This window comes from Equus caballus, chromosome 11, assembly GCF_041296265.1.
Source record: "Equus caballus isolate H_3958 breed thoroughbred chromosome 11, TB-T2T, whole genome shotgun sequence".
Lineage (NCBI taxonomy): Eukaryota > Metazoa > Chordata > Mammalia > Perissodactyla > Equidae > Equus > Equus caballus.
The window spans coordinates 31,336,338-31,363,779 of NC_091694.1; the positions used below are offsets into that span (position 1 = coordinate 31,336,338).

A 27,442-nucleotide genomic window follows, 5' to 3' on the forward strand; every position below is an offset into this window, starting at 1 on the left:
GCAGGTTTAACACTGATGTTTATTAGAGCAGAAAAGAAGAGGGGAAAAGTAGATGACCAAAAACCTTCACAGCCCCAAGCTGAGCTTCACCACACTGCCCAGAACTCCCAGAGCCCTTCGAGAAGGCAGCCGGCCCCACTCCTGTTCTGGGGGTCCCGGCTCCATCTGCCCAGGTAAGATTCTCCTTCTGCCCACCCTTTCAGCCTGGTAGGAAGGCCAGTGGGGGGCCTATACCTTAAACTATTGTTTGTAATCAGTTATGCAGGAGAGTAAAAGGAAGCAGCATATATGTATTTCTGTGAATCCCCAAGGCAACCTTGGCCACGCCCGCAGTTCGCAAGGTCTGAAGACATCCGTTTCTGCAGCTGACAAACAAATGAAAGAAGGAGCCTCATCCTGGTTCAACAGGATCCAGGTCGTTGCCGATCAAAATGCTTGCTGGAAAAGAACAAGAAAATAATGTTAATATGAAGATGATGTTGATAAAGAAGAAGGAGGAGGGGGAGGAGGGGAAGGCAGGAGGAGGAGGAGGAGGAGGGAGAAACAGCCATCCAGCTGTCATTTCCCGGAGCACCTCCTAGAATGTGCCAGGGCAGCACTATTTTCCATGCGTTAACTTTTTAATGCTCAGAAGAAGCATAAGAGAGAGGAACTCTTACTATCCTCATTTTACAGACGAGAAAACTGAGAGAGAAGTAAGGAATTTTTCCCCAAAGGGACTCCCGATCTGAACGCTATCTGACTCCAGATTCCAAGTCGGCGCATCCCTCCAGCCACTACTTCCTTGTCTTTGTGTGAATGCACGTCGCCTGGAGTCAGGCCTCTGTGGAACCCCATGTTTTGCAGGAGTGAGCCCCCCCCCCGCCTCCCGCTCACCAGGAGGGCCTCTCCTTACGTTGAGGCAGAGGCCTCAGTCGCCCCTGGGAGGGTGCCTCCCTGGAGTTCCTCTACTCTCGCCTGGCCTGCACAATGGTAATAAGAGCCTCCATTCATGGAGTCATTTACTATGCACCAGGCCCTGTGGATACCATTATTCCCCCAATTTCCAGATGCAGAAATGCAGACTCAGAGAGGTTAGGCAACTTGCCCGAGGCCACAGAGCAGGAACACAGAGAGCAGAACCCCAAGTCTGCCCAATTCCAGAGTCTGAGCGCCTAACTACTCCACAGTTCTCTTTTCTGGAAGAAGCCAAATGAGGGCTTCCAGTGCTGGAGGACAAAGATCCCTGGTGCAGGGGGAGGGGCAGGCTTTGCCCTAGAACAGGGCTCCAGAGGCTGGAAGGACCAGAGAGTGATGTCAGCCTGACCCCTACCCCTCGAAAGCAGAACTTCTGTTCACTCCTAGCAGATGCTCCTCTCACTATTTGTGAAAGCCCCTCAGAGGGATCCCATGCCCCCCCCGCCCCCTCACACACACACACACACACACACACACACACACACGGGACCCAGCAGTAGGGTGCCGTTCATGCAAAGCGTTCAGGGTTTAGAGTTGTCAGAAGACTGACATACCAACCAGTGCCCAGCATGAGTTAATGACTTAAGCATGCTCCGTTAGCTCCTCTATAAAATGGGGTTAACCTGCATGCCCTGCAATGACGTGGGGGTGTTAAGAGAGAGAACTTAAGTGATAGCACCCTGAACATTATAAAGAGTGATACTCGAAAGGGAGTGTGCCTGTGTCGATCGCGGTAGCACAAAATAAACAACAACAGAGATAGAAGATGTCTCTTAACCACAGATGACAAACTACCCCATCACATCCTGTCCCGTTTAGTCCGTACAAATTACAGGGGAGGAATGAAATTAACTAGGCTTAACCACAGAGGGGATTTTGCTACGTTATCTGATGGGGTTTGGAAAGGGGTCAAGGAGACGGAAGCGGACACACAGAAGCAAACAGCCTGACGTAGGGATAAAGGTGCCAAGGTGGGGTCTGCAGGCCGCTGGGAACGCCAAGCAGCCCAGGTCCAGGGACTTCAGAGGCAGAGGGAAGACAGGGCAGATTCCCGGCCTGGAAGGCTGTGAGAAGACAGAAAGGAGGTTGCTGCTCCTGGTGACAGTGGTGATGATTGTGACAGATGTCAGTGGCCAAGGCCATGGCTGCTGACCCCACCTGAAGAGACCCAGGTCTCCACACGCCAGGTTTCTGCCTGTGCTTCTCCGTGTTTGTATTCCGGAGTGACTTTTTCTGGATGGCAAATAGGGCCACATCCCTACCTTATCTGGGATCTTTTGGTGACTCAATAGGGGTCAGGCTCTCTTGGCGCTCCTCACAACCTGGCTGGCGCCTGTCTCTCCTGCCTCGCTCCTGCCACTCCCCAACCATAACCAGCTAACCAGCTGGTCCCCTAACACATGTTCTCGAAGGCCCCCCAGCCCATGGACGTGCTGTCCACCACTGTCTCCCTAAAGCGGAAGGCTGAGGAGAAGGCACATACCGGAGGCTGGTCCCGAGCGCCTTACACGGGATGGACCACGTTCCTGTCGCAGTGGGGCTTGCAGTGGGGGTTCAACCAGTGTTCCAGGAACTGCTCCTCGGCACGGTGCTCCAGGCGGAGCAGGTGGTGCATGTACTCCTGTGAAAACAAACCCAGCCTGGAGACAGGCTTCTATCCACAGTGACCGCCGAGCTACCCACGGTGTGGTGCGGCAGTGGCTCTGAGACAGGGAGCCGCCAGGCTGCAGGAGGAGAGACCGCCGCTCCCATGCCCATTTGTAGGGAAGACCCACCAGACAGATGGGTTCCATGGGAAAACGAAGAACTCTGACACCCTGAGAGCTGGGACAGCGCATGTCTGTGGGAGCTCACACTGCTGACAGAGAATAACATGGAACAACTACTTTGAAAAACAATTGGTTGCCTGCAATCTAGACATTTCACTCCTTATTTATACCCTAGAGCAGTGGTCTTCAAATTTTATCAGGCATGAGAATCACCTGGAGGGTTTGTTAAAACAGATTGCTGGACCTCACCCCCAGGGTTTCTGATTCAGTCAGTCTAGGGTGAGACTCTAGAATTTGCATTTCTAGCAAGTTCCCAGCCAATGCTGATGCTGCTGGTCACTTTAAGAACAAGAGAAACTCTTATATCAGATGTGTGTAAGAATGTTCATAGCAGCAATAAATTTGCAGTAGCAAAACACTGGAACCATGCCAAATATCCCTGACAGAAGGATGAATAAATAAATTATGGTAGGGCCACAGAGTGGAATATTATACAGCAGTAACATCAGTGAATTCTAGCTGCATATGACAACATAGGTGAGTCTTAGAAATAGCAGGTTGAGGGGCTGGCCCCGTGGCCGAGTGGTTAAATTCGCGCGTTCTGCTACAGTGGCCCGGGGTTTCACCGGTTCAGATCCTGGCGCAGACATGGCACCGCTCATCAGGCCACGGTGAGGTGGAGTCCCACGTGCCACAGCTAGAAAGACCCACAACTAAAAAATATACAACTATGTACTGGGGGGATTTGGGGGAGGAAAAGCAGACAAAAAAAGAAATAGCAGGTTGAGTGAAAAGAGCAAGTCCAAGAAGACAACATTTCTAGTGTGACATCATTTTTATAAAGCTCAAAACATGCATAACTAAATAATATATTATGTATGGCTACATGCATTTGTGATAAAATCATCTTTTTTAAAAGGAAAAGGAAGGGCTGGCCCCGTGGCTGAGTGGTTGAGTTCGCGCACTCTGCTGCAGGCGGCCCAGTGTTTCGTTGGTTCGAATCCTGGGCACCGACATGGCACTGCTCATCGAGCCGTGCTGAGGCAGCGTCCCACATGCCACAGCTGGAGGGACCCACAGCAAAGGATATACAACTATGCACTGGGGGGCTTTAGGGAGAAAAAGGAAGAAATGGAATCTTTAAAAAAAATAAAATAAAATAAAATAAAATAAAAGGAAAAGGATAACCATAAAAAAGCTGGAGTTTATATACTATCATCAAACAAAATAGACTTTAAAACAAAAAGATGTCACAGGGATAAAGAGGCATTTTGTAAAAACAGCCTGGCTGTTCCTCAAAGTGTTAACCATAGAGTTAACATATGACCCAGCAATTGTATATTCAAGAGAAGTAAAAATGCATGTCCACACAAAACCGGGTACACAGATGTTCAGAGCAGCATTATTCGTCATAACCAAAAAGTACAAATAACTCAAATGTCCATCAACAGATGAATGAATAAATAGAATGTGGTATTTACATATAATGGAATATTACTTGGCAATAAACAAGAATGAGGTACTGATACAGGCTACAACATGGATGAACCTTGAAAACATCATGCTATGTGAAAGAAGCCAGATACAAACAACCACTTATTGTATGATTCCATTTATATGACATGCAGCCAGCCCAACACGTTGATGTGTCCACAACAGAAAGCAGCTGGTTGTCTGATGCTGTCCATCTCTGGGACCAGCATCTCCATCTACTCAGGAACCCAAGCCAGAACATGGACCATCATCGTCCCCCTCAAACTCAGCATAAAATTGAGCATCAGGTCTTGGAGTCTATCTCCTGAATAGTTCTCAGAAGTACCCCCTCCATCTCTGCCACTTCTGTAGGTTGGGTCTTCATCATTGCCCACCCAAGCTTCCTTGTCCCTCCATCCTTCACTCTGCCTCCCCCATCGTCTCTGCTCCACCCTGACAGAGGGATCTGTCCAAAACGCTGTCCAAAGGGGCCACTGCTCTCCTCAGAGGCCCTCCCCAGCACTGCCTGCCTCAGAGGAGACAGGAGGTGCGGCTGACTGCCCCTTGGGTTTGGTCCACGACTCAGGATAATGTCACTGTAACCAGCAGGCGAGGGCAGCTCCTTGTAGGCTCTACCACCTACCCCTGCTCCTCACAACAGCAGAGAGAACCCTTGCCCTCCAGCCCTGGTCCACAGCTGTCACTGGCAGCCTTTGTCCATCTCTGAGCTTCTCAAGAACCACAAGTTATCCCTCAGATGGTTCATCCAAAAGGACTTTAAGGAAGGAACCATTCCCAGCCACGTGAATGGTGGTAAGGGAATCACCAAAGAACATTCCAGCACCGAGGGACTAGCAATACAGGGAAGCCATGGCCACTAGCAATACAGGGAAGCCTGCAGGGCCCACCGGAAGGGGCTGCCATGGTCTTGGAGGGGCGCAGCCTCCGCAGAGCAGGGAGGGAATGGGGGACAAATACCCCATCCTCTCTCTCCTCCTGCCCTCCATCTCCTGCCGAGCCCAAGCAGGAGCCAGCCCACCAGGGAACCCGTGATGCAGTCCATAGCGGTCAGCCTCCTGAGCTGGGCAGAGCAGGGTGGAGGATGGATTGGGGGCCAGATGGAGAAAACCAGTGGCCATACTAGGATGATGAGGTGCGGGAGGTGCGCTGTTGCCAGAAGAAGGGAGCAGAGAGCACAAATAACACGTGTTAGTGATGTGTGTTGCAGAGGGGCCAGCCACTCAGGTCATGCGACCCGAAGCTCGTGAACACCATGTTCCACCAGGGGGAGGAAGGGCTGTTTCCTCTGCGTGCGGTTGCTGTCTCTCCTCCTCCTCTCTCTATTTGCTCATCCCCTGCCCTTTATCAACATGGGCATCACTTCCAGACTTCTCTTCCCAACATGCATTTGGTGTCAGCGTTCTGGATTTGGGCCATTCCAATAGGTGTGTAGTGGTATCTTATTGTTATATTAGTTTGCATTTCCCCGATGACATACAATACAGTGCATCTTTTTATATGCTTACATGCCATCTGTATATCTTCTTCAGTGAGGTGTCTGTTAGGGTCTTTTGCCAAGAGGGCGAGTTTTTTAAATACAAAAACATGAAAATGGCTTTATTGGTTTTATTTTTATTACAACAGCGATGCATAATACTGTTTTGAAATTGTGTAAAAATGAAAGTTCTAAAGAAGAAAAGGAAAAAAGTCCCTCTTGCTTTTTTGTCTCCGTCTCTATCCTGTTGCAAAGTAATGTTTTCTTTAAAAAATCTACCCATGCTGCTTCTTCACTTAAAACGCTTGAGCGGCTCCCACGGGACTTGGGAGAAAGTTCCAGTTCCTCAATGTGGTTTGTGGGGCTCTCCATGGTCGGGCCTCCCCCATCTCCTGAGCCTCTTCTCCCACCATCAACCCACTGGAGCTTCGGCATCCATCTTCCCTGGAGGGGCCTTGCTCACTCTTCTCTCTGATCGAAGGCTCTTCTCTCTGCCTGGAACCCACCTGTGACTTTGCTTTGCCTGTCTCACTCTGAACTGACTTTTCAGGACTCTGCTTAGATGCCACTTCCTCCAGGAAGCCTTCTCAGTTTCCCTGAGATCCCAGAGCTCCCTTCACTTCCTCCGGCATAGCCTTGGTCACTCTGTTTGGCAGTGACCTCTCCCCGAGAGCAGGGACTGAACTGGCCCGCGTCATATTTTCTTAGTGGAGGTGTCATGGGGGTTGGTTCACATGCTGGCATGTGAACTTGATGTTTTTTCCCCAAAAGAGAGCAGATGGAAGTAGAAAAGATTTCTAATTTGGAGAATGTATGTGGTCAATACTGCCCCAAAAGAAGTCTGGGTGCTGTAATTATGGGACGCAAACCCTTGCAAGGTGTGCATGAAACAGATCCATATAAACACATCTAGGTAACCCAAAGCAGCAAGCCATCAATCGGAGAAGTGGCATTTCACCTTGGAAGAGAGTAGTCATATTCGGTAATATTTGTGGCAAGATTAAATTGTTTTAGCATGTATAGATATCATAAAAATCCTAATCATGAAAATCCTCCTATGCCATCAATAAAGCTTTAGTTAAGAACTTTAAGTTTTTCAGTTTCCAGCAAATTCTCTAGGAAGTCTGTGTCCTGAATTGAATACAGTTACAAAAAAAGATTTTTTTCAATGATTGTGCAAAGGAATGAATTATGAGGTATCCAATTTCCTGAAAATGTTTTCCTTTCCCCCAGGACCCATGAAGCTTGAATTTGTTTTGGTTATCGTTGTTGTTTTCATCTAACTCATCAAAATGTACCCTGTGTTCCAGGCAGGGACTCTCTGGGGCAGTGGGGGTGGGGGATGGATGCCGAGAGGGCTCCTTGTGGGACCCAACAATGATTCCCGCACAGTTGCTGGACGTGTTTTGAATCCGAGGCTGAATTATTCCCTGTCCTGTCCCATCAGGGAGTCTGTGGACAGAAGAATAGCAATTGGGAGGAACAGAAAGGCAGTGTGGATCTTATAAATAAGGAACAAAGACTTCCCAGCCCATAGTTTTACTTATTCAACTGTCCCGTGGAAGCAGCGCCCTGAAGGAGACCCACGTTGTGTGTCTTACCTGCTGGTTTGCCAGGCAGTGTGATGGAGAGGCTAAGGGATCCAGGGCTGGGTCTGGGTCAGGGCGCAGCTCCAATCCAGACCCTGCCAAGAATCCTTTACCGCTCCAGCCTCAAGTTGTCTGTCTGTAAGACGGGGATGGCACTAGCTCTTATTTCACTGGGCTGCCAGGATTAAATGAAATGATACAAATAAAGTTCCATGCCCAGCCCATAATCTCCTGTGCCCCTCTAAGTCCATTCTCTCCCCGCCTTCACCCGGCCCCATGCAGAGAGAGGTCGGCTGAGATGAACCACAACCACAGACTCCCTTGTCCTGGGGCTTCGAGTTGGGTTTGATGTAGGAGGCACCAGCATGAGATGAGAGGTACGAAGAAAGAGAGGCCGGGTTGTGTACTCCTCTGATGCCTGCCCGAGGAGTCACAGCAGGTTGGCTGCCTCCCTCTCGGGAAGGCCCGGCTCAGAGAGGGCTGCCCTCTCCAGTTCTGGGAACCACTCCTCCCCTAGTCCTTCATGCCTCAGGGCTGTTAGCCCTGGATCTTTTAGCATCTCTTGTTGGTTTGCCTTAATCCTGCCCACACCTTCATAAAAAGTCTCTTGATTAAGGTCTCCTTAGTTAATTTGGTTGCTATCAGATAAGAAATATCTGAGCATGTCTGCAGGTTATGGATAGAGCATCTTCTTCAGGAACTGGTCCACAGGAAACTTTCAATAAATGCTTGTTGAATGAGAGACTAAAGCCGTGGTCCTCAAAGTGTGGTCTGTGCCCTTGGGGGTCCACAATGTCAAAAGTATCATTAGAATAAGAGGCTGGCCCAGTGAGTAGTGGTCAAGTTTGTGCCCTCTGCTTTGGTGGCCCAGGGTTCGAGGGTCCAGATCCTGGGCGCAGACCTACACACCACTCACCAAGCCATGCTGTGGTGGCATCCCACATACAAAATAGAGGAAGACTGGCACAGATATTGGCTCAGGGACAATCTTCTTCAAGCAAAAAGAAGAAGGTTGGCAACAAATGTTAGCTCAGGGCCAATCTTCCTCATCAAAAAAAAAAGTATTATGAGAATAACACTAAGACATTTGCCTCTCATTGTGTGCATTGGTGGGTAGAACTGACACCTTTGCCAGAGTCAAGGCAGCAGCACTAACTCTCCTAGTAGCCGCTGTATCCTTCACCATCACATACTTGCAGTTAAAAAAAATTAATTAAATAAATACAATTAATTAATTAAAAATAGATACAAAATAAAACATTCTTAGGATGCCAGTTCCACTGAAGAATGCCCCAGGGAAGCAGTAGAAAGCGAGTCGACGGGAATTATGCAGGCAGCCCTTCAGCTGCCTGACGGAGGATGGGGTTTTCTCCAGGAAAAGTCTTGGGCGATCGATGGTTGGTATCAGGCATTGAACTAGCTGTGTACAAACGAAGTGAGCCTGTCACTTCAAGGAAAACAACTGACAGTACTTGTTCCTAAATGATAAAATTCGAGCTTTCAGGGGGAGATTAGAATTTTGAAAAACTTGTATCTGCTGCCATGAGCCCAACAGCCTCCCAATACGCAAAGACTTTTCTGATGAGATTGATGATGATATTAACGAATGTCACCACTGACATACGGCATTCATACACCTTTTTTAATTATATGCTCATTTGCATCCTCACTCATTTAACCCCTGTCCCTCTCAGCCAGACATCCAACTGGCTTTTTGATGACAGAGACCAGGTATTCCTCATATATGGCTTAGCGGTTGGCACATAGTAGGACCTCAATAAAACTCACTGGAGAAACGTGCAACGACTAAATGAATAAATGAAGCCAGTGTTCTTTCCCCGCAATCTTACCAAATCCTCCTTGGAAGGTTCCTCAACATGTGTGCACTCTGCTCATTAGAATGGCCCAGGCCAAACGTGCATAAAAAGCATCAAAGAGTAATATATATTTCACACTCCTAAATAGCAGCTGGAATCATCATTGAAGAAAAACAACCAAAACAGACACACACATAGAGGGAGAGAGAAATGAGTGCTGGTTTCCATGACATTTCACTATTTATTTTAAATATTAGGAAAATGAATATGCCACAAAGGCCTAAAAGCAATCATTAGTCAAAGATGAAAGGCCAAATGGCCAATCTGCTGAGAACCACAAATTCAACAATTGCATTGGCTGAGTTAGAAATGCCCCAGCATTAATGATAATCTCAAATGTTCCTGGATCGAGAAAGAAGGGGTAGATGGAAAGTAAGTATTAATTTTTTTAGATTCCTTTCTTCAAAGGGAAAAAAATTAAAGCAAAACAAAAATCAATATCTGTGTTCCATGTCCAATGCCAACTGTAATGATTTAAGTAAATCATTGCTCAGTAATTAGAGCAGAAAGTGGAAGAGGTCCTTTATTAAGGCACTGGAGGGGCGTGATAATGAATGAAATACCCATGGAACCTGATCGAAGCTGAGAATCAAAAAGCGGACAGTTAACCAATCAAGGTGGAAACTCTTTCCTAGAAGCCAAAATCCTTCCTGTGACATTTGCATGGAATTAAAGGTCCATCAACATCTGGATGAATTGTTTTGCTCATTAGTAAAAGCAATGGAATCACATAGGCAGAAGGGTAGCTCAGAACTTAACTACACCGGGACCCTAGACGGCTTAAGCCTAAAACAAGGCAGATAGCGGGGTGCACAGTTGACATCTCAGTCACTCTGAACTGGTCTTTGAGATCGTGAGGAGCAAAAGGGTAATGGAGTTACTACCTACATTTGCCAAGGAGCTAAACACGAAAGAGTATTTTATAAAGACTTACAATAAAGCTGACATGATTTATACTTGCCAACAAGAACATTCTTTAAACAAACACAGGCCATAATGGAAATTGTATTCCCAGGGCACACAAGTGCTTACAAATACAATCACGTAATTTTAGCTCGGATGTCATCTTTTTAAAGAATTTCCACGGTTCACCCCAGCAGTTGGCAAATAATTCCTTCCCTAAAATTTGGGAAGACTAAGAGAAATTTAATGAATTTAAGTCAGGCAATAGAAAAGATTTCTTTGAAATAACCTCCAGGTTCTACGGTAGAGTTACGTCCTACAAAATTTCCCCTCTGGAGAGAAGCAAAGAAAGGAACGGAAATAAGTGTAATGAGCATTTAGTAAATGCCAAATACTGTGCCTGGTGATGGGGGCCCAGAAGTGAAACAGATAGTCCACCTCCTCAAGCAGTTTAGAACAGTCTAGCAGGAGAGACAGATTTTTTTTTTAAGTCAAAAATAGCAATTTTGTGCTGGGGTGCTATGCCAGGGGGATGGTCTGATTCGTGGTGCGAAGGGAGGGGCGTCAGGAAGACCTCTCAAAAAAGGCATCATTTAAGGTGAATCTCTGCAAATGAATAAGAGTCAACCAGGTAGACAAGAGCAGAAGACAGACGAACAAAGGCAGGTGCTATAAGAGAAGGACTTAAACACACCGTCATTCCGGAGAACCTGCTTCTCCTCACAGGTTTCGAATGCCAGTGAATGCACCAAGTTGTCCGTACAGATGCCCACCCCTCATTTCTGAGCCCTACTCCTCCCGCGCTGCACCCACTCCTCCACCCCAGAAATGGCCGACTGGTCCCCAATTTAAGGTACCACAACCATCTTCCTCTCCTATCTTTACCTTAAAACCTCTGCTGAAACACTCTCTTGGAGAACAAGAGCATAATTGCTAAAAAAAAAAAAAAAAAACTTTGGAAAGCAATTTGATGATATATACATAAAGCTTTAAAAATATTCATATCCTTGGATCCAGGAACTCACTTTCTGAGAATATATCTTTAGCAAATAATTCAAAATATTAAAAGCACTTTAAGAACAAAAATATTCAGAGTGTTGTTTATAATAGAAAAATAATGGAAGTGATCCAACTATCTAACAAAAGAGGGTAATTCAGTATCATTATGGTTATAAAGAGTTTATAATAGTATGGGGAAATGTGTATATTATAATATTAAGAAACACCAGGATATAAAACTGTAGATAAAATATGATCACACTTTAAAAAAATATATGCAAAAATCTAGACAGCAATGCATCAAAAAATGGCACTGCTGTCTTTGGGGAGAGGGGACAGGATTACACCTGATGTTCTTCTCTTCTTTTGACTCTTTCTTGGTTTCCAAATTTTCTGCAATAAATATGAATGGTTTAAATTTCTATTTGTAAGTACACAAGTAATCTATGAACATATTATCATTGTTTAAAATTTGAATATCAAATATAAAGTTCCCAAGATCACCATCTGCAATCCTAGTCTCCTCAAAGAGATGATAGTTAACAGCCAACTGATTCTATTTCTAGAGCTTTTTCTAGAAATGTCCATGCATATAGACTTACCTGTATAAATACATAGTATTCTTTTGTGTCTGAGCACTAAGAGGGCACAGCCAACTCAGGGGAGACAGAAGAGGAGACATTAAGAATGAAGAGAAGGGTACCAGACAGAAATAATGGAGAAAAATATTGCAGGCAAAGGCAGTCATTTGTGAAAAGATGCTGAGAGCAGCGAGAGGATGGCTTATTTAAAAAACAGTGAGAAGTTCTGGGTGGTTGGCGCACAGATTGCCTTGGAGGAGCGGCAGGAAATGGGACACAGCGGTAGCTTAGGGCTGGTTTGTCTCCCAGGCCAAGACACATGGCCTTTATCCTATAAGCAGTGAGGAGCCATAAAGATTTTTATTTTGTTATATTTTAAGAAGTACTTACTAAGCTACTGCTTTTTAAAAAACAAGAAGAATGAGAGCTAACATTATTACTAAACGTCAGGCACTGTGCTGAGCACTTCACATGTATCCTTTCCCAATAAGCCTATGAGGTAGGTTTTATTATGATATCCTGTTTTATAGATGTGGAAACCAAGACTTAGAGAGTTTAAGCAGCTTGGCCAAGATGTGATAGGCAGTGAGTGGCGAGCTGGCATTCAGACTGGAAATCCGCTGTCCCACTCTTAACCACTGCCCTATGTCCTTTTTGTGAAAATCATACATATGCTTACTAAAAATGAAAAACTGAGTGTACTGGATTGAAGTGTCCCCCCAAAATTCACATCTACTTGGGGCCTGTGAATGTGACCTGATTTGGAAATCGGGTCTTTCCAAACATAATCAAGTTAAGATGAGGTCATACTGGATTAGAGTGGGCCCTAAATCCAATGACTGGTGTTCTTAGAAGAAAGAAATTTGGACACAGGGACACACAGGGAAGAAAGCCATGTAAAGACAGATGCAGAGACTGGAGTAATGCAGCTCCAAGCCAAGACATGCCCGAGGTTGCCAGCAACCATCTGAAGCCAGGAGAGAAGCATGGAGCAGATTCTCCCTCAGAGCCCGAGAAGGAAGCAACCCTGCCAGCTCCTTGATTTCAACCTCCAGCCTCCTCAACTGTGAGAGAATAAATTCCTGTTGTTTCAAGCAATACAGCTTGTGGTACTTTGTGATGGCAGCTCTTGGAAACTAATACACTGAGTAAGTTCAAAAGGTATGAAGATGAAAGTATAAAAAATCACCTCAAATCTTACCACTGAGAGAGCATCGTCATGACTGTTTGGCAACACGTCTCCATATACGTACTGAGATAGAAGAGTGGATTAAGTGAGTTTTCTTTTAAAACTTTCTTTCCATTTTGAAAGTTGTGCATGCAAAGTTTGATAATATCAAGTACTGGCAAGAACGTGGGGCTCGAGTGTGCTCATACACACTGCTGGCTGGAGTTGGCACAGGCGATTCGGCAATTCGGCAGTACCCATCTCCATTGGAAGCAAGTAAGCCCTCTGACTCAGCAATTCCTTCTCTTCAAATCCAGTAAAGCAGACATCGTACAAGGATCTTCCTCACACAATGGAAATAACTGGAATGGCCGTTGTTTCAGGAAGGGCTAAATAAATGAGTTGTGATATGTCTTAGTTCACTCAGGCTGCTATAACAAAACACCACAGACTGGGAGGGTTACAAACAACAGAAATTTATTTCTCACAGTTCTGGAGGCTGGAAGTCCCAGGTGAGGGTGCCAGTATGGGCAGGCGAGGGCCTCTTTCAGGTCACAGACTTCTCATTTTGTCCTCACATGGGACACAGGGCCAGGGATCTCTCCAGAGTCTCTTTTATTAGGGCACTAATTCCAATCATGGGGGCTCTACCCTCACGCCCTAAGCACCTCCCATGGGCCGCATCTCCTAATGCCATCCCCTTGGGAGTTAGGATTTCAACATATGAGTTCGGGGGCTGGGGGGAACCAACGTGCAAACCATAGCATAATACATTATTATACTAGACTTCAGTTAAGAATGAGCTGGCACGGGACACATTGTTGAATGAAAAAAAGCAAGTTGCAGAATAAACCTGACCCTGCTTTTCTACACAGTCTGAACTTCATCAACGAAGGGGCAGGTAAGCCTGATGCGTGCAAGGCACAGTGAGGCGGCCAGCGGGGCGGAGCAGAGGGCAGGGAGGAGATGCAAGTGGAGGCCGAGGTGGGGCAGAGGGAGCGGACAGGCCTCCCGGGCCTTGGAGGCCTCTGCAGGACCATGGACTTTTTTCATACTAAGATAGGAATTCTTTGGAAGGTTCTGAGTGAGGGAGGGATGGGATCTGGTTTTGCCTTTTTAAGAACTGACTGTTACTTCTCTGTTGAGAACAGATGCAGAGGCATCTAAAGAGGAAACAGGGAGACAGGGGAAAAGAGTATTGCTTGGTCCACTCCAGGGACTCTGGGGGTGGCAGCAGAGGGTGAGCAGTGGTCAGATTCCGGATTTGTGGCCCACACAACTAGGAGGAGGTGGCGCCACTCACCATGATGTGGAAGGCAAGGGCAGGAGCTGGTGCGGGGGTTCAACCGGGAATGCCACTTGGGGCCATTAGGTCTGAGCTGTCTGTTAAATTTGGTGCAAAGAATCGAGTGGCAGTCTTGTAAACGAGTCCAGAGCTCCCGGGAGAGGCTGGCTGGAGATAGGAGCACGTGGCCATCAGCACACAAGTGATATTTAAACTCTTGGGACTAGAGGAAGTGGGAGGGCACAGCCTTGGGATGCTCTGACATTTAAAGAACTGTCAGAGGCTAAGAATCCAGCAAATGGGACTGAGCAGCAGAACCCACAACACAGGAGGAGAGGCTCGGGGTGAGGTGTCCTGGAACACTGGAATCCAAATAAGCAGAGCGCCCAGAAGGAAGGAGGAGAAATCCATTGTGTGAAAACAAAACAAACATGGGCTGGTTCCTACTCCCCAGGACACCAGGAACAGAGGCTAAGAGCCACCTTTGCAGTTCTCTAGGACAGTGCTTCTTAGACTTAAATGTGTGCCCAGATCACCGTTCCTTGTGGAGGTGGAGATCCGCCTGCAGGAGGTGTGGGGAGGAGCCTGAGGCTCTGTAGGTCTGACAGGCCCCCAGGAGAACCTGGCAGCCGGGCCCGGGACCGCATTTTGAGTAGCAAGAATTTAGACCCAAACCCTGGAAATCAACACAAGCAGTCATGACTGCGGAAACATTCCAGGGAAAGCTCAGAATATTTTTTCCACCTTTTTCCCTCTAAACGCAGCGCTTCTTTCCACGCAGCCCTGTCTTCATCAATTTCTCCTCAGGCAGGTTTTTTTTTCCCTCCATCAGGATCTTGAGGCTTCACCGTAGCCGTGACCTCTTCTGACACAGCGTCCTCATGAACTCAAGTACTAAGTCCTAAAGTAGAACAATGCAGTGAGTGGATTCAGCTGAAACCTACATGTCCCCAGATGGGATGTCCCCAAGGGAATCTCAGCCTTCTGGGAGTGGCCGTCTCATTCCTGTCACGTCCAGAAGCCTACTCCCCCAAATCTCTGAAGATTTCGAGCCACGCTTCTCCTACATTAATCTCATAGCATGTTTCTCCACCCTACAGCTTCCAGATTCTCATGAACACCTTCCTCTTCGGTCAGCCACCCACACAACACACCACCTGCCATCTGTCATTCCCCCAAGAACCATTCACACACGGTCGCTGCGTGTGGTAGACTTGTCCCAAGGTTTAGGGGTTGCAGAGGGTCATAACATCACACAGCAGAAAACAACTTCAAGCTCAACGTCAGGTGTTACCATAAAATAAATGTACCAGCTATTTCCTACCACAGGGAATTTGTCAGTGGTGCGTCCTTTGAGGCCCTACCTACCCGCCTGCCTCTCTCTCTCTCTGACCCCTCTTCACATCCCCCACCACTGGGCCCTTCATCCCCTTCCTCCCCAGTTGCTTCTGTACATTTAAAACCCCTCCTGCTTTCGTCCCCAGATCCACGTCTCCCTTTTGCTCTCTCTCTCCATCCCCTCTGGGGCCTTGCCTTCCTCTGTCACGGGTGCCAGCAAGGTGTTCGCACGCCCCTGGGGGACAAGCTGGCCCTCCCCACAAGGCAGGGCCACACACGAGTGATTTTCTCAATAGCATTCTGTCCTTCCCACCACACAGTGCGAAAAAAACCAGTTGTTGCAGTGAATCGGCAGGATACAGGCTGTCAAAACAGTCCAGCCCCTTGGATGCGCGGGCATAGCTTGTCTGAACTTGTTTCCAAAAAGCCTATTATTCCACAGAAGCCAGCATCTGCCAATACTTAAGCCACATGTCAAGAGTATAAACATTGCTTAATAGATACTCGTGAGGAGAGACTACTGCAAATCTTCATATTTGTTTTCCTTTTGAACTCTTAATACCTCCCCAAAACACCATCGTTTACCCTCATCAACGGCCTCTCCCCTCTCTGAAAGGGTTTTCTTTCTCACAGTCCCTCAGAGAGGAGAAGCAAAATAAAATAACCTGACCAGTCATCTCTCAGTAATTTGGAATTAGCACATGAGTCTCATGGCGCAGCTCCCAAGGGCACACACCCCCCCCCCCCCAAGATCACTACCTCAGCTCATTTGTCCCAGTCCACCTGTCTGTCTCCAGGGCACCATGGCAAGGAGGTGCAGCAACAAGTCCAAAAATGTCCTTTCCCATTTCCCATGGATAATGGTAACTGAAGGACGGAGTTTAAGAGGCTGCACCATGAGCCTCTAAATGGCTCCTACACACCAGCTCCCGTCACATCATTCTCCTGCTTATAGTCCCTTGGTGGCTCCCACTGAGGGCAGAGGGAAAGCAAATTCCACGATGACAGCCAGGGCCTTCCAACCTGGCCCCGAGAGGACCTTCTATTGCCATCGCCCGTCCTTCCATATGGCCCTATACTCGAGTCAAGGTCAAAAGTGGAAGAGAGGGGGTTGGAGTCCACACCTTCTGAAAAAATTATTCTGCAAGGCCCTTTCCAAAACTCACGTGCACACCCCCTTACACATATACACACCCAGAGTCATACACATACCCATACACAAACCCTCACAAACACACATGTACACACACACACACACTATTGCAATCCCCAATACACAGGACAGTGCATCCATCCTGCCCTTTTCCCTAGCAAAGGAACATCTAAGCAGATGGTTTACACAAAGAAAGAAGGCGGGTAGAGGTGGTAAAGATAAGGAGCAGGGAGGTGTGGTGCCCCCCCTTAGACTTAATTAGTCCTTAGATTCTCAAATCCTTGTCCCAGTACTGTAGGACATGAGTCCATATGGCAGTTCCAGCCACCAGCCCCTGACGTCCTCTGTGGCCAGAAGTCCCACCTCGTGGCCGCCTCACGACATGCTGACAAATGTGAGGCCACCGCGTCCAACACTCACATCCAACACTGATGCAGGATAAGAATCGTTGTGATGTCAGCCGCTCAGTTTTGAGGAGTAACTCGCTTCCTTTCATATAACAAGTGGTTGGCATTATTTATTTTGCTCTCAGTAAATCCATGAAAACGAAAAGTCAACAACAGGACCCAAGCAGGGGCACAGGTCAGAGAGTACATCCAGGACGTCAGATGCAGCGGCCGCAGGGCCAGCACGACGAGAGAAGGCCCTGGTGCTTTAAAGAGACCCTTCTAGGGCCTCCCAATGCACCGCTCTGGCTCCTGGCCCCAGCGCAAGTCCTGCTGCCTGTGGCTCGTCCTCCAAGTGGCTGACTGGCACCAGGAGACCTGCGCCGCCCCTGAAGCTCTATCCAGAGCCCTAGAATATGAGACCCGGAGGGAACCTTCTAGCCAGAATCTGGGCCAAACTCTGCCTTTTACAGAGGAAAGTGGGCTCCAGAAATGACTTGTCCTAAGTCCAAAGTCCAAAGTCCACAACTCGTTAGTGGCAGAATATGGACTGGAATTGCACTGGGTCGAATATTCTTCCCACCTCACCTCCACCCCCTACACTGCCTGAAAACTTCTCAGGCTTCAAGCCTCAGCGGGGTGGACACCCCCTCTGGGAGGCCTTCCCAGCCTCCCTCCTTCCAGCGAGAGTTCGAGGCCCTCTCCTTTCAGATAACCTCGTTAGGGAACTTGAATCAGGCCGGAACGCTCTGGCCCCAACAGTCTCCACACAATGGACGTGGGCATCTTGAACAAAGGAAGAAGGGCTAGCTTATCTCCATCCTCAGTGCCTGGCGCTCAGTCAGGAGTGGTCAATGTAAAAACGTAATGAAGTGCACATCTTGGTCAGCAAGGAGTGCTGTCTGCACAAACCACCTGTCTCTTGCTCTCAGTCTGAACTGTCTACCAACTAGCGCATTGACTCTGCATACCACAAGGTTCAATATTTAACTGTTTTCTCAGTGTTTGGTGCTGTTAGCTTTTGTGTTCCCAACTGGACGAGAGGCGCTGGCAATACACATGGTGGATCTCTCCTAGAAGGCCTGGCACAGTGGTTCTCAGCCTTGGCCACACATCAGTACCACTTGGGGTCTTAAACACCCACTCAATGGCTAGGCCACATCCCAGACCACCCCTCTGGGAGTGGGGCCCAGGCATCAGATTTTTAAGTTCCCCAGTTGGTTCCAGCATGCAAGCAAGGTTAAAAAACACATTCCTAGAAAAATAGGATACTAGAAACTCTTTGTTGATTCAGCCATGTCTGCATATGAGCGAGTGTAATTGTGAATGAGAGTGTGAGAAACACACAAAGTGGCACAGAGGAGAAGAGAAAGAGGTTGCTCAGCATTGCGTAGCCAGGGTCCCTCTCCCTCGGCACTACTGACATTTTGGGCAACATCATTCTTTGTCATGGGAGCTACCCCGTGCATTGCAGGACATTTAGCAGCATCCTTGGCCTTAACCCAGTAGATGCCAACAGAAAACCCTCCCCACACCCCCAGTTGTGACAACCCAAAACGTCTCTAGGCATTGTCAAATGTCCCTGAAGGTGGAGGGGCAAAATCACCCCTGGATGAGAACTATTGGTGTGGACTAGCCACCAAATAATTTAGCGCAAGTTTATTTGACGTCAACTGTAGGTCACACAGACACTTTTCCAAACTTGGCTAAGTGACCGAGGATTCTGGACAGCAGGACCAGTGTCTCAGTGAGAGGTATGCAGGACTGGGCTGCACACAGGATGGGTGGGAAGCGGTTGGTGGGGTCAGCAGTGTGTTCTGAGGTAAGAGAGAGTCATGGAGAAACTAGATGAAGTAGGTTCAAGGCAGTTAAGAGGAGTAGGTGGTGGTCACGCTGATAAAAGATGACCAAAAACAGAGCAAAACCAAAAAAGCCAGGTATTCCATGAAATAACAAAGTCAGAGGCAAGCAGAGGGTTGTCACAGATGAAGGCAAGTGACAACCAGAAGCTGAGAAAAGAAAAATGGTCAGAGAAGGAGCCCTCAGAAGCTCTGAGCAGGGAAGGACCGCACCCAGCAGTGTTTGGGGCCACAAGTCCATCGCAGTATTAGGCTGGCACAGAGGAGGACTGGGGGCAGGAAGCTGAGCTGCAGCTGTCCAAACCCAGCTGCTGCCTGATGCCTAAAACACCTTTACTCCCTGCGAAGCCCTCCCCTCCCTCACCCTCCGCCCACCCCCTCCAAACCCTCGTCCCTGTGCTTCTGACCCTACACTCTCCTGGTTTCCCCCAGGATCTCCCCGCATTCCCTCTCAGCCCTGCGGGATCCTCTTCCTCTGCCCGTCTCTGAGTGCTGGTGCACCCAGACTTCAACCCTGGGCCTCCTCTCTTCTAATTGCTTCTAGAACCATCTGTCTAAAGCCCGAATCTGCACTTTCCCATTTGAAAAATCCTTCGATTGTCCTCTACTGCACACAAGATAAAGTCCAACGCACTCAAATCCTTGATCTTGCGCCTGCCCACCTTCTGGTCACCTTACGCCCTGCGCTTAGCTCTCTAAGCCACCTCTGGTTTCTTTACCAAAAAAAAAAAAAGCCACCTCCACCCTTGACAGCCTTGAAGTCCTTGATTCATTTCTAAGCCACTCTGTCTAATAGCCACTTGCTGACTTCTCTGTGTCCACCACCAACTCTGAGCAGAAACCCAGCCGACTGCCTGCAGCCTCGGCACCTCGCCGGCCCCTGGTACTTAACACTCAAAGGAGTAGTTACTGTCTGCTGAGTGCTGTCTTAAGTGCCTTACTATGAATTACTTTATATTATCCTCATAAAGTAGTTTTCTATGTTATTATTTATCAGAATAATATTATTGTAATGTAAGTAATATTTATTGTTACTCCTATTTTATAGACGAGAGTAGTGAGGTACAGAAATGTGAGGAAACTTCCCCCAGGTTCCCCAGTCAGAAAATGCAGAGATTCAAACCCAGACAGTCTGACCCAGAGCCAGCACTCTTCGTCATTGTGGCTACTGCATCTTAATGAGAGTCTTTTAAATGAACTAATAAATTATCCACATGATTCCGCAGGGAGCGAGGGTAAACGCTGCTGGAGACCCTTCTGGGCCTCGACATGGAGACACAGTGAAAAGAGGACGAGCTGGGAGCCCAGCTGAAGTGAGTATTGGCTGGGAGACCAGCTGGACCCCAGACTCGGCTTCGCAGACATTCTTACTTTCCCGGGACACTGACACTTACCCTCAGCTGGGTGGGACACAAATACCAGGAATGTCAGTACTTCCCCCCAATACAGGCAGACACGCCAGGCCCGAATCGGCCCGGGCCAGCATGGCAGAGTCTCGTAGCACCCACCACAAGTCACAAAATGGAGGCAGGGGAAGGGCCCTGGTTCAGAAAGACTAGGGAGGTGAACACCATGAAGCTACAGGGCAGAGAAGAGGCCAAAGATCAAAACCAGAGGCACGAGGTAAGGGAGGACCCTACAGCCAGCTGGGGCCGAGATTCTGTCTGCCCAGACAGAACACCTTGGCCAAGGATGCTGGTCCAGCTCGCCCAGTGCACGAGGGAAGAGGGAGAAGATGGGTTGGCACCAGTTAAGGGCACAGCTCCCCAGTGACCCATTCAGAGGTGACACCCAGCAGCCACTTGGGATCCTGGGACTTCCTCTGTTGGCACCACTGTTTCCATTTTAACTACTGTGTTCACAGTAGGTAAGTGGAGCTGGCACCTCCAGGAGAAAAGGCGTGGGTAAAAGGTTGAGATCACCTCACCCCCGAGTCCCCAAGAGAACCTCCACCTAGCAGCCCACGCCAGGCCAGGACCAGCACCCTGTTTGGTTTCATAATGAACGAGCATTCAGAGGGTCACACACTTTCCCTTCCTATAGCCAAAGCCCAGCACTCACCCGCATGGGCTCATCCGGGAAGCCGGGTTTGCTCGGCCTGTCCTGGCGCCGGGATCTCAGGAGCTGCTTGGCCTGCTTTTCCGTCAGAATCGGGGAGGCCCCTGAAAAAGTCACGGAGGGGCCTTAGGGACTCTGGGGCACACGAGTCCATGTCCATCTCACAGTCTGAGGCAAAGGATTTGCAAGTTCAATTTCGGTCAAAACACAAAAGTTCTTTCACAGGGACCTGTCCCAAAGGACGTGGCATTCCAGAGGGCTCAGACGGAGCTCTAAATTGTTTCTAATATGGTTAACTCAGCGCAAATGCTGCGCTTCTTAAACACATTTACCTACTGCCGCAATGGCCCATTCCTTTAAAAGTGGATATTAATTTAATATGTTTTTTTAAATATATTTTCTCCAGTTCTCTGTGAATGTGTTTCTCATCCCTTAGGTTTGCTTTGGTGGGAATTTTTAAAACCCGAATACACTAAATCAAGTTAAAGTTGTTATTGCAAGATATCCCGTGACAAGATTATGTTAAACATGATAGTCACACATGATCCCTCAAAGAATATATTATGATAATAAAATTAAATTCTTTTGATAATCACACTAACTCTAAAGAATATTATCAAGTAACAGTCTATCAAATTTTGATAATCTCATATGAACTCTAAAAAAAAGGCATAGTTGAAGATTTATCAGCAATTTTAAGAATTAGTGTTCAAGTACATTTAAAGATTAAAAATTAATATGTCCCTAATGATAGCAGTTCTAAGAGCCTGCTTTTAGGGGAAAAAAGCAATGAATTATTGTCCATTATATATTATTTGAAATGAAAAAATATTTTAATAATATAAAATAGACTTATTCCAGTTTATCATGTCGGCATAGAAATAGGCTGTTTTTAGAGCTGATGCTCACCTGAGAAGAAAGGCAGTAAGGTGAGAGACAGCACAAGCACAATTAATGTCTTCATCCTGTCTCGGTTCCTCTCTCTGCCTGTTGTCGAGTGAGCTCCCCCGCAATGAGCCAGCCTGCTTGAAGGGAGCACGTCCGGCCCGAGGCTGGCTCCTGCTTTGACTAACAGCGTGACAGTATGATGCTAAATGCGTCTGACTCTGAGTTGTTGGTATGACCATGAAAATATTTTTTTCTGAATTCCTATAAACATTCATCCTGAGGAAGGAAATTATCCCCCTGTAATAGGACTTTCAGAGCCTGAATTTGAGAAAGCAACATGTGATATTCATTTCATGGAAACGGATAGAGATACACCATAGTTTGTGAATGTTTATCTGTAGCTTCAGTTTATGCTCCCGCTCTTTCATTGAGAATTAATCATCTCTTACATTTGCAAATTTTATGACATTTTTCCAAAGTCCATTCACAAATCTAATTTGACCCTTCCAATAATTTCAGGGGCAGGCACGGAAATTAGCAAGGGACATAAGGAGGGGGAAATTTTCTTTTCAGCTGACTTTGGAACCAGAAAGACCAGGGTCCACATCCTGGCTTCACGTCTTTCTAGCAATGTAACCTTCAGTAAATCACTTACGCTTTCTGAACTGCAGTTTCCTCCCCTGTAAAAGGGAGAAAATGGTACCTACTTTTTGGGATGTGATGAAGGTTGAGGGGTACGGTATGAACTGCATGACAGCTAGCACCACTCAACATCGTCCATCTCCACTTTACAAATACAAAGTGAAGTTCAGAGGCGAAATCACATCCAAGGTCACACGTTACGGATGCTGAAGTAGAACCAGCCTTCTGTCTTTAAAGCCTGCTGCTCTTCCCATCATGCCCCAAAAGGGCCTCCTGCGATAGGCTGTCAGTAAGACTATAAGCAGTCCTACTTCACACATAAGGTAATAAGATTATTTTTATAAAGACAACAAAAATCTCAGTAAGCTGAAGTCTTCTTCAATTCAAATCATCTATAAATAGCACATAAAGGAATTATTAAATGTATTATAAAGTATGTCTGGAAGCTATGTGGCATTTATTGCAATAAAATTCTCAATTCAGAGAAATGATCTGCTGTTTCTGTGGTCACTTTGCCAACCCAAAAGAAAACAATACCCCATCTGTGGTTGCCCAAGTTGACACTAATGTCTTGTAACTAATATTAAACCTAAAGATCTGCCCACTCTGTTGGTATAAAGATAGTTTGAACAGACGGTAAACAAGAGAAAAAATCATACATTGTTAGCAAAGATGCTTAATCTTTTAATTTGCTCAAAATTAGATGCTTGGTTTTAGGGAATCTGTCGCTATTAATATGCTTCTGTTTTTATGTAGTTTTCAATGACTCAGGATTTTAGGAGTACTCTTTTAGGAAGATATATTTGTCACATTTATGTGCATTGCCAAATTTTTCCTTCCTTTTGTTCTTTGTGATTGGATTGAACACTAAGTGTATTGTTTTCTTATATCAAATAAAGATTTTCTGTGGACCAGAAAAAGAAATTTATACCTAGCTAAAAATTTCCAATGTGTCCCCTCTAAATTTACTATAAAAGTACTTTTTAATTCAGTAACTTTTGTCTATATCAGCATTGTCCAATAAAAACATAAAGTGAGCCACAGATGCAAGCCACAGAGGTAGTTTAAATCTTATATGAGCCACATTTTTCTAAAAGTAAAAAGCAGGTGAAATTTTTTATATTATATTTTATTTAACATGAAATATCCAAAATAGTATCATTTCAATTTGCTGTCAAGATAAATTATTAATGAGATACTCTACATTTATTTTTTGTATAAGTCTTCAAAATCTGGTGTGGATTTTACGCTCATACCTTTCAAGAGCTCAGGAGCCACATGTGACTAGTGGCTACCACGTTGAACAGCGTGGGTCTAGATCCTTCCATCTCTATTGCCACCACCCAAGTCTAGGCTACTGTTACTTCTCACTCGGTTTCCTGAACCAGGCTCCCAATTGGTCTCTCAGCTTCCCTCCCTGTTCACTTCAATGCATTCTCTACGCAGAAACAATGATGACCTTCTTAAATAGAAATATAAAATATAAATTGGACTTCATCACGTCCCTGCTTAAGAATCCTTCTTTATCTTCCCACTGGACTCAGAAAAAATCAGAATCCTTACCATGCTTACTCCAGGACCCTGTGTTATCTGTGCCTGCTGCCCTTTCCAATCCCACTCTGACCACTCCCCTCCAGCTCACTCCAGCCTAGCTACACTCAGTTACTTTCAATTTAACAAGCTCTTTCCCACCTCAGGGCCTTTGCACATGCTCTTCTTCCCTCTTTTAATGACTGGATCTTTCTCATCTTTCAGGTTTCCATTTGAAATTTCTCTTGCTCAGGCAAGCCTGCCTTTACCAGCCTACTTCATGATGGTTCCTGTCCCCATCACCATGACTCTCCATCACATAGCACTCATCATTATATGTAAATATTGTCTTTATTTGTTAACTTTTAAAAATCTGACTCCTCCACTGGACTGTATGCTCTAAGTAAGCTTGTATTACTTTTATAATTTAAAAAGAAAAAAGGAACCTCTGGTGGACTGGAGGGGTGAAGCTAAAGAAAGTCAGGGGCCTGTATCCCACCCTGGGATGCTGGCTCAAGGTCTCAGGTGGAGAAGGCCCTTCAGGTGTGATGCCGTCAGGGCCATTCAAATGCCGGTCAGCTTGCCCCTGGGGATATGGTCCCAAAAGCAGGGACTATAGGAAAACTGAAAGAGCAAGGTCACCTTGTTGTGAGCGTCACTCTAGTGGGGAGAAACCTCTTCTACCTGCCTACTCTCACTCCCAGGAAGAGCAGCAGGCGTGAGTCAGCAGGGCTCACAGTGGAAGATGCAATTCCCAAAAAATCCACAAGGTGGCGAGTAGGGAGAAGAACCAGGAACAACCAAGGTCAGGGGAAAGAAACCCAAGGCCACCAAGGTTAACTATTCTAGAAGTTGCCAGGAGTCGGAGGGAATCCACTGCAGGTGGAGAGAGATGCAGTGCCTGAGACTGTTTTCCTAGGGTTTGAACTGACCTGAAGGTCCCCATCAGATGCTGAGGCCTAGGAAAGCTGCATTATCAATTTGACAACATTTAAGCATATATGAAGGAAGAATGCCACACCCATATTCACAGCGCCCTAACAGAACTAATCTTCTCATTTGTGTGAGTTCCCCATCTTTTCTGAGAAGGAATTCTCAAATCACACAGATCCACATAAAGCCAACGGCCTCCAGCTCTCAACATCGTCACACTGGACAAGACCATGACTTCAAATTCCATGAGCTAAAGAAACCAGGGGCAAGGGAACATATTTTTCTTTAAAAAAAAAAAAACTGTAGAAAGATGCTGAATCTGTCCTGAAAGAATTATAATGTGTCCACATTCTTTAGGCCCAGAGTCAATTACGTAAATTCTAACATTCCTTTTCATAGTGTTTTCATCTTTTTTATTGTCTGCCTTTACCATTAGACTACAAACTCTATATTTTTACAAAGTACATATAATTCTTTGATAAGTTTCATAATAGTAACTCCATAAGCTGCATGTGCACACATACATACGTTAATTTACAGGCACGCTGTGCAGGCAGATGCTATGTTTGGGCAGACATGGTAGACTGAATTATTAGCATCAGTTCTTTACCACCACCACGGCATATCTATGCTCTTTGCCCTATGACTTTGCAGTCCTGCCCCTTGACCTCGGACTGGACCAAGTGACTTACTTTGGACAATGGGATGGTAGCAGACATGACACAAACAGGGGTACGAAATGTGTTTGTGCAGTCAGGTATGCCCTCTTGCCTTTCTGCCATTGCTACCAAAGGAGCTTCCCCCTAGAGAGCCGCTGCCCTTCAAGCTGAGTCTCAGAATTAACTCACATGGAAAGTACCTGAGCAAGGAGCCAAGCCTACAGAGATGTGCGGCTTACAGTAGCCCCATTCAACCCAGCCCAGCCTAGCACAGCTAGGAGGGGTTTGTCACACAGCAACACTCTGATGACAGCCAACTGATACATGGGGTTCTAATAGGATGGTTAGTGTGTCCAAATCTGGGTGCTATCGGGTCTCCATTAATAATAGGGTCCTTCCAGAAGCTTCATTCAAAAGTGAGTCAATAAGCACAGAGTAGGCCATGTGGTATAAGGGTCAAGATTTTGGGCCACAGAGTCGTCAACAGGCCTGGGCTTGCGTCCTGGCTCTGAATCTTATTACCTGGGTCACACTGAAGCTGTGTGACATTGGGAAAATTGCTTAACTGTCCAAATCACTATTTTCTAATTTATAAAAAAAAGAAGAATCATAATAAAACTTACCTCTTAAGGTGTTCTGAGACTTAAAAGAGAAGGTATATGTAAAGAGCTTAACAGATGGGAAGGAGCTAATACTTGGAAACTGTTATTATTGTTATTATTGTAATTCCTCCTTCTCTATGTGAAATCACACTTATTTATATTTGCACACCCATGCCGTTCTCAGACACATGATAGAAAGTCTGTAAAAACTTCTGGAACGACCCAACAGAGATTAATCGAACACACACAAAGATATATAATCTTATATATGGTTGAAATAAAAATACCTCTTTTTGAGGAAAGAAAATGTGGGCCTTTGTGAACATGAGTTGATTTCCCTGCTCCATCTCCACACCCCAGGCCCTTGGCTTCCCTTTTCCTATCCTCAGCACCTCTACACAAACACGCACCTTCCTGTCTGAAGGAGCAATACAATGTAAGATGGTTTGGCCTTGAACAGGGGCCTTTCCGGCCTGCTGTGTGCTTCCACAAGTGGGCTATAATGTCTGCTCTGGGTCCAGGATATTGGCCTCCACTTACGTCTGCCCAGCTGGTAAGGACAGCCAAGGTCAGCGTCAGGTTCCTGATGGCCAGTGCCAGGCTTCTCTCCAACCTAAACAGAAATGACAGGCACACTGGCAAAGGCGCAGGAATGTAAGGGGTACAAACAAACACACTAGGGGAGAGCAGCATGCACGGAACGATTGGTAAAACCACCCCTAAGGCTACTGCCATATTACATTTCATTCAGGAAAAGTGCCAGGCCTTTAACTGGGAGAGAAAAGCTCTGGTTCTTCTGGGAAAAAAATACTGAACCACATGTTTTTCTCTGAGAGATCTCAGTTGGAACCACAAGCCCCGGAGAGATTAAGAGACACTCTGGCAGCAGTTCTCAAACCTTAAGGTGCATAAGAGTCACCTGGATGTCCACCTGACCTCTGACAAAGCCTCTGACATGGAAGATAAAGACAAAAGAAACCAAAGGAGAAGCAACTCGGGGCAGAGAGGATGCAAGCTGAGAAGGTAAACAATGACAACAGCATCCTCTGAGAGATAAGAGAAAATTTTTGCTCCCATGAAATGTGAACAGGATGCTGTGAAAAGGAATATTCAGGAAGCAAATCAACAACAACAAAAAGTTTCCTGAAATTAAAAAACATAATAGGGGCGCCGGCCAGGTGGCATAGCAGTTAAGTTCGTGTGCTCCACTTCGGCAGCCCGGGGTTCACCGGTTCAGATCCTGGGTGCAGACTTATACACAGCTTATCAAGCCATGCTGTGGCAGGAATCCCTCATAT

The 27,442-nt window shown here is 46.5% G+C and overlaps 1 protein-coding gene across 1 annotated transcript; it reads right to left on the reverse strand.

The window, feature by feature from the left end:
* On the reverse strand, nucleotides 1–27,442 carry C11H17orf67 (chromosome 11 C17orf67 homolog). The gene is made up of 4 exons (XM_005597503.4): nucleotides 21,800–27,442; nucleotides 20,894–20,994; nucleotides 2,441–2,578; nucleotides 1–438 (listed from the first exon to the last, which is right to left on the reverse strand). The coding sequence occupies exons 1-3, from the start codon at nucleotides 21,852–21,854 to the stop codon at nucleotides 2,462–2,464; spliced, it is 273 nt and encodes a 90-aa protein (XP_005597560.1). The 5' UTR covers nucleotides 21,855–27,442; the 3' UTR covers nucleotides 1–438; nucleotides 2,441–2,461.

What these genes read in the sequence shown, in the direction of transcription:
- C11H17orf67 (XM_005597503.4), bottom strand. Translation starts at nt 21,854, where the DNA reads ATGAAGACATTAATTGTGCTTGTGCTGTCTCTCACCTTACTGCCTTTC. An exon ending in CTTACTGCCTTTCTTCTCAG is followed by an intron (nt 20,995 to 21,799) that starts GTGAGCATCAGC and finishes TGACTTTTTCAG; the next exon opens with GGGCCTCCCCGATTCTGACG. An exon ending in TCCCGGATGAGCCCATGCGG is followed by an intron (nt 2,579 to 20,893) that starts GTGAGTGCTGGG and finishes TTGTTTTCACAG; the next exon opens with GAGTACATGCACCACCTGCT.